General features: G+C 35.4%; 1 protein-coding gene across 1 annotated transcript in view; it reads left to right on the top strand.

Annotated features, from left to right (window-relative positions):
• LOC110287468 (E3 ubiquitin-protein ligase RLIM-like) overlaps positions 1-6391 on the top strand; it is a 38377-nt gene extending 31986 nt beyond the window's left edge. The window contains 2 exon segments of the mRNA XM_021154079.1: positions 3227-3403; positions 4899-6391. Of these exon segments, the coding sequence (XP_021009738.1) occupies positions 3227-3403; positions 4899-6391 (1670 nt within the window).
• Positions 6392-7006: the final 615 nt, after the last annotated feature.

Below are 7006 nucleotides of genomic sequence, written 5' to 3'. Positions count from 1 at the left end.
TGGGTGGACACCTGTCCTCTGGCCTGGAGGGTGGCCAGACGTCTGGGGCCCATAAAGGGTGCTGCCTCAGAGGTTCTGTGGCTCCCGCCTGTCCCAGAAGCTGTCAGCTTCTGTGGTGCACACTCTCACCTGTGCAGACTAAGTTCCTAAGTTCGGTGGAGTCCCAGAACCAAGATGGCTACTGCAGGTCCTGAGGCTAAGGGCTCTCTGGCCGGGCAGACACCTGTCCTCTGGCCACGAGGGTGGCCAGATGTCTTGAGCCCAAAAAGGGTGCTGTCTCAGAGTTTCTGTGGCTCCCGTCTATCCCAGAAGCTGTCAGCCTCTGTGGTGCACACTCTTACCTGTGCAGACTAAGTTCAGCAGAGTCCCGGAACCAAGATGGCTCCCGCTGATCCTGAGGCAAAAGGCTCCTGGTCCGGGTGGAGACCTTTTCTCTGGCCGGGAGGGTGGCCGGATTACCTGAAGTCTTAAGATCCCATGGCTGGAGTCGTGAGTAGCTGGCGGGTGTCTGCTGACTCTGCGCCCTAGCTAACCCAGTGCTGGTCGGTCAGGAAGGGGCTTGTGCCTTTACTCAGACTGGGTTTTCTGCTTCCCTAACTAATGCAGTCTCAGGTCCCACGCGATTGGATTGGAGCAGATGCTGTGTTCCACTCACCAGAAATCTTAAGATCCCGTGGTGGGTGTTGTGGGTAGCTGGCGGGTGTCAGCCAACTCTGAGCCCTAGCTACCCGGGTGCTTGTGCCCCTACTCAATGAAGGAAGTTTATTAATTGAGATTCCCTCTTCCCAGATGACAAGTTGACAGAAAAAAACAAACAAACAGAAAATCAGAAACAAAACCCAGTACTAAAATATTATCTGAAAAAACAACCTAAATCTATGTTAAATATAAGCAACATCATTTTGCATAATATTAAAATACACCAAATTTTCTAGGATTTCAGAAATTGCATAAATCAAAGAAAATTTGTTTGTATCTTTATTGACATTGATTTTGAATTTTGAAAATCAAGTTACATCCAAATTTTTCTTTGTTTACCACTGACATCCTGATATGCTCACCAATTGTTGTAAACCATTCAGTTCTTTCTTCCTTATAATGAAACCAGAAGAGCATACTAGATTCTGCAGTGCATTATGTAAGTTAGTTACATGAACTTTATGTGTTATTTCGCTATGGCAAATGAACATTAATAACATGTATCAAAAATATGTATCAGCAAAATGGACATAGTCAAATGATTTCAAAACTATATAGACATGACTTCATTTTTCAGTCTCTGCAGTAGGCATATTTTGTGAAGATAACAGGTATCAAGTTCATGTTAGATAATATCCTATAAATAATTCCATGGTATAATAATAATTACATAAAAATATAAGTTGAATTACAAAACTAGTATTCTATCTTACCTATAATATATATTACTTGCCCATATGAGTATCTTGAAAGTGGACTTGGGCATATCTTCCACAATAAAATATCCCTAATACCCTTATATTCCCCTTTGTACTATCCATCTCACAAACAGTGACATAATTAAAGGTGTTTTTAAGTCTCTAGTTACTGGAAAAGTCAGGTTTCCATGACATGTATTAGGCCCTAGGATCTGAACAATTGCTAGCTTATCACTTTTCTGAGAAGTTAGTCTCACTGTATCCTAGCTCAGTCTATATTTCCACTAAATGGAATACTGTACTAATGTCATTCAGCATTTCCCTTCTAAGTACAATTAGTCTACATACTAGAATCCAAAGAACAGTACCATGTCACTTGCCTTGGGTTCCCATAGTGGTTTGTGCAGAAAGAAAAAAAAATTCCTTTGCTGAATTCCCATAATCATTTCATCAACAAGAGTCTGCTTCGTTTTTCTTCTTTTTTAAACTTTTATTTTATTTCTAGAATTTTATACATGAGTACACTGTATTTACATCATTTCCACCTCTCACTTTTCACTGAAACTTCTCTCATATATCCCTGAATTTTTCTCAAATTCATGACCATTCCTTTAAATAATGTAATATGTTGATATAATAACCTGTTGATCAAATTTATTGTTGTTTATGAGTATACACACACACACATATATGTGTGTGTGTGTGTGTATGTGTATATATATGTGTGTGTGTGTGTGTGTGTGTGTGTGTGTGTGTATGATGGGCTGGGTACTTTGGATTGAAGAATGGATGAACTATGGTGAGAGTCTCATCTCTAGCAAAAATTCACTATAAATACACTCTCAGCACTCACTGGCTGTCTCTTGCCCTTCATCTACATGTGGATCCTTAATAGATGTACCCTATACATATTGACACATGTACTGGTGAGGAAATTATGCAGTTTTGTTTAAGTAGCTATATTGAAAATATCTTCTTGCAGTTATTCCCATAAAATGCAAAAAGCAAAGATTTGGTTTTGTACTTTTAAGGTATGTAGACCCTACAATTTGAATCTCATTGCATTTAAAATCTGTAGAGTGATACGTGTAGGGTTCTCTTTTTACACATCTGTTTTATATTCTGTTACTTTTTTATTTGGTTTTCACATCCCAGTCTGCTTATACGGCTATCACAGGGGCTCTTCTCTCTTCTCTACCTCTCCTCTACAAATTTTCTGGTACTGAGTGTACAGTTTAAAATTTTGGAGACGTATTCTTCATCTTCATCTCCACCTCCAAACATATAAGTTTCATTCAGTTCATAGTAGAAGTAGCCCTTATAAACAATGAGCCTTTCAGGATAAACATGTCACTTTTTTGTTGTTGCTGAAAATCATGTTTTACTGCCATGACTGACCTTATCAGATAGCTGCTCTCCTGCTATCCCTGATTGACCCTGGAAACTATAACAAACCTTGATATAGTATGATCTTCCATCATCTTTGCCACTTGCTATTACTCTTTTGTAGTGAAATTTCAAAGCACAGCTATGTGATTTCTCTCCATTTTGGAGTTCCTTTCCAATCTTGTGCTGTTTGATGGTAACTTGTGTAGGCAATTCTTTGTAGCATGTCCTTAGCGTTAATTTTAAGAGTCTGCCTAATCTCTTGTTGTTTTTTTTTATGTTATTAAAATATGGCAGATAGTGAACTAAGAAAACACCAACCTTGGACAGCAACAGATCACAGTAATTCAATCATCCCAATGTCAGTAGAGTGGTAAGTGTTAATTAACGTGTATTGTACAATCTTGACTGCATGAAACACTTATTTGTAAAATTTCTTGCAGGAAAATATGCAGAAAATAAAAAAAGGCAAATGGAATATCCAGAGTATCAGTCAATAATTAAAAAAACATATTTATCAAATGAAATTGAACCTGAAATATTGACCGTATATGATAGAATTCAGAGAAGAACAAGAAGGAGGAGCCAAGGACTTTCAAGATCCAACAACTCGAATAGATGTCAGTAACATTTTAATTTTCCAAATTTAATATTATGTTAATTTTCATATATTACTTAACTCTTTTGAACATATTACAGTGAAAGAAGCAGTGAAATTTTAGCAAGACAAATAATTTATTGGCATATAAGAAGATTTAAGTTGCAAATAATAGGTGGTTTTTAGGCTTTTCCAACAAGGAATGTTCTCAAAACACTATAAATGATGGAAGATATATAGGAACTATCCTCTATAATTTTAGTTTTTCTGGATTATAAATTGTAAACCATATATTATTATAATTAGTAGTAGTAATAGTAGTACTAAACTCTTGTAAACAAGTGAGAGAGCATCTCAGTGTAATTTTGATACACCATTACTTCCTGATGGCAAAAGACATTCATCACTTTTTCCATGTGTTTGTTGCTTACTTGTAATTATTCTTCTAAGAATTCATAAAAGAATGTGTATAACAACAAATGAAATTTTGCATAATTCTATTCCCCTCCTCAGAGCCATCCATTAATGTCTGCAAATCATTTTTGACTATGATGATTGGTAGTATCCATGGATATATTTAATCTATGCAGTGTAACAAGGCTAAGAATGCTTCTAGTCTTCTTACCATACAGTCCCATCCCACCCAAGCACATGCCTCTCAATATTGTTGGTACTTCAGTTAAAAGTCCTACTTGAAACCAAGAATTTTTGTTTCTCCTTCAGGAAGCAATAGCAAATTTTGATATATAATTAATGCTCACTACTATGTTTTATTTATTCTTTAATTTCCAATAAAGAGATGTAGTTCATGAGCCAGAAATAAATTTACATAGTAATAAATATTTAAAAACAAAAATTGAACTTTGAAACAAGTGTTTTATCTAGTGCAAAATTTGTTTTGAAGGTTAAAAAGGTAACTCAGCAGTTAAGATCACCTTGTGTTGTTCCAGAGGACCTGTGTTCAATTTCTTTCCCCAGTTTGGGTATCTCATAAATGTTTAGAACTCTAGATCAGGGAAATCTTATTCTTCCTTGTTTAAATAGGCATCTGAACATATTTAACACACACACACACACACACACACACACACACACACAGATGTATACACATGTATATAACATAAGTAAAACTTTTAAAAACCTTTGTTTTAGAATTTTAGGGGTATTTTGTGTGTTTATATTAGTGTCTTGAATACATTCCTCTCCATGGTGATTTATAAAATTCTGAAAATGAATGAAATGTTCTCTGATTCCCTTTAAATTTTCATAAACTTATCTAATATAAGCTGTTATTTCAACGGTGGTTTTAAGACCCTCTTTCCTTGTAAATTTAGATTTGTATGCTTTGCAATTTTATTGATTTGTAATGACTCTATACAAAATCTGAATGAAATTCACATTAAAATATCTAAATCATTAGGTGTTTGTTTTCATTCTCTTTTGAAGCACTGCCAAAAAAAGTATACATTCTAACTTTGACAATTTCTTTCTGATTAACTTCCATTATATATTTACAGGTGGAGCAAATACTGCAGATGTTTTGCATAGTGTTGATTCTGAAAGCAGCCAACTTAACTCACTACAACAATCTGAAAAGAGAACAAAAATGGGGATAGAGGAGTGTGGGTTTTGGACAGCAAAAAATCAGGGTAACTCAAGCAATGATATCACTAGTAGGATGAGATTTACCTGTAATAAAGGGAACACAATTCCACAAAATGACCTTTCAGGGCTTAGTTGTCATGACAGTAACAGAAAAATCCATAAGCAATTAGACTATGAAGAACTTGAGTCAATGCGTGTAACTCCATGTACACAAGAAGGAAATATAACTGAAGTTTTAATGGAAGACAAATGTAGTAAAGATACAAGTACTAGAAGAAAGTGTCCAGACGTTCTGATACCTAAAGAAACAATTGAAAGTAGGCTACATCCAGATACCAAGGATGTGGCACTGGGGGGACCTCATTATTGTTTATCACCTGAAACTTTTGAAGATCTTAGGAAAGATGAGGCTTACATTTTTTCTAATAGTCACATATTTTTACCATTGAGAGACGATTTAGCCATATCTGAGTTGCAAAAACTATATTTCTTTCCATCATTTCCAACAATAGAACATATATTGACAGAGAGCACTGCTCATAGAAGTCAGTCTACATCTGTAACACCAACTAACTTTACCACTGTGGAAACTGATCAAAAAGAATACACAAAGACCTCTTCATGTTCTAACCACACAGGTATACAAATTTCTGACATAATTTCTGATGATGAAACTTTAAATACTAATTTAGAATGTACAATACCTTCAGCTCCTTGTGAAACATCAGGGAACATCATGCTAGGAGTTTTTGAGGTAGATGATAATTTCACTGAGTTTGACTTACAGTCTTGTGACTCATTGTCAACTCAAAATAATAGAAGAGTTCATTCTGGCCACAGTAGAATTTCCAGATCTGTTTCCAGCTTAAATTCAAATTCCACCACTAATTCTAGTACAAATCACTCACTTCTTTCTCTATTAAATTACAGTCAACAGTTTTTACCTGTTTCTAGTACTACTGACAATATTATTGGCAATGACATAAATTTACCACATACCTCACAAATTAATCAAGAATATAATGAATTCATTTTATTTAATTGCCCAACTTTTGAGGCCAGGCAACAAATGCATGTTACAAGCCCAGAGACATCTAATGATAGTGATTATTGGCCAGTTTTGCCTGATTTTTCAAACTTCAATGATATTCATACTAACCACCCTAAAGGACTTACCGAAGAACAGATTAATACTTTACCAGTAATTTTTTTTTGTGAAAATGATAAAATAAGCCACTGCAGTATTTGTCTTGCACCATACGTAAAAAACAGTAGGATCCGTGTACTACCTTGCTTTCATGAATATCATGATAAATGTATTGATCGCTGGCTGTCTGACAACTCTACCTGTCCTATTTGTCGCAAACATGTAATAAATCCTGATGACACAGAATTTCTATTTTGAGTCCTGAAACTCAGATAAATAAATTGTTATAATATTGAATGAATCATTTTCATTTACTGTCTTACTTTGAGTTTCTAATGGTTTGAAAAATTCCATGACCAAAAGCAATATTGGGCAAATTATACTCAAACAAGACAGGAACCTAGAAGCATAAGCTGATTCAGAGAGCATAGAAGAGTGGTGCTTACTGGCTTCTGCTTTATACAGTCATTTTTCTTTCACAAAATTCAATGAGATGAGATGGGCCTACCCACATTAATCACCAACTAAGGAAACACCCTTAAGGATTGCCTGCCTATAATCCAATTTAATGGGATCATTTTCTCAGTTGAATTTCACTACTCTCGGATGACTCTAGCTTGTGTCACATAAACAAAAATTAGCCAGTAAAATTGATACTTTGTCAACTTGTCGCACAAACATCATCACATGTAAGACATACCTTTTCCGTTCTGGAGAACCTCAAGAGCTTAATCAATTTTGCAATGTAAAACATTTAAACTTTCAACATCTTACAGTCTTTCTTTATAAATTCTGATACTGTAAAAGTTCAGTCTCTCTCTCTCTCTCTCTCTCTCTCTCTCTCTCTCTCTCTCTCTCTCTCTCTCTCTCTCT

Source organism: Mus caroli, chromosome X (assembly GCF_900094665.2).
Source record: "Mus caroli chromosome X, CAROLI_EIJ_v1.1, whole genome shotgun sequence".
NCBI classification, from domain to species: domain Eukaryota; kingdom Metazoa; phylum Chordata; class Mammalia; order Rodentia; family Muridae; genus Mus; species Mus caroli.
The sequence above is the reverse complement of the archived record's forward strand: the minus strand, read 5'-3'. Positions and strand labels throughout refer to the sequence as shown.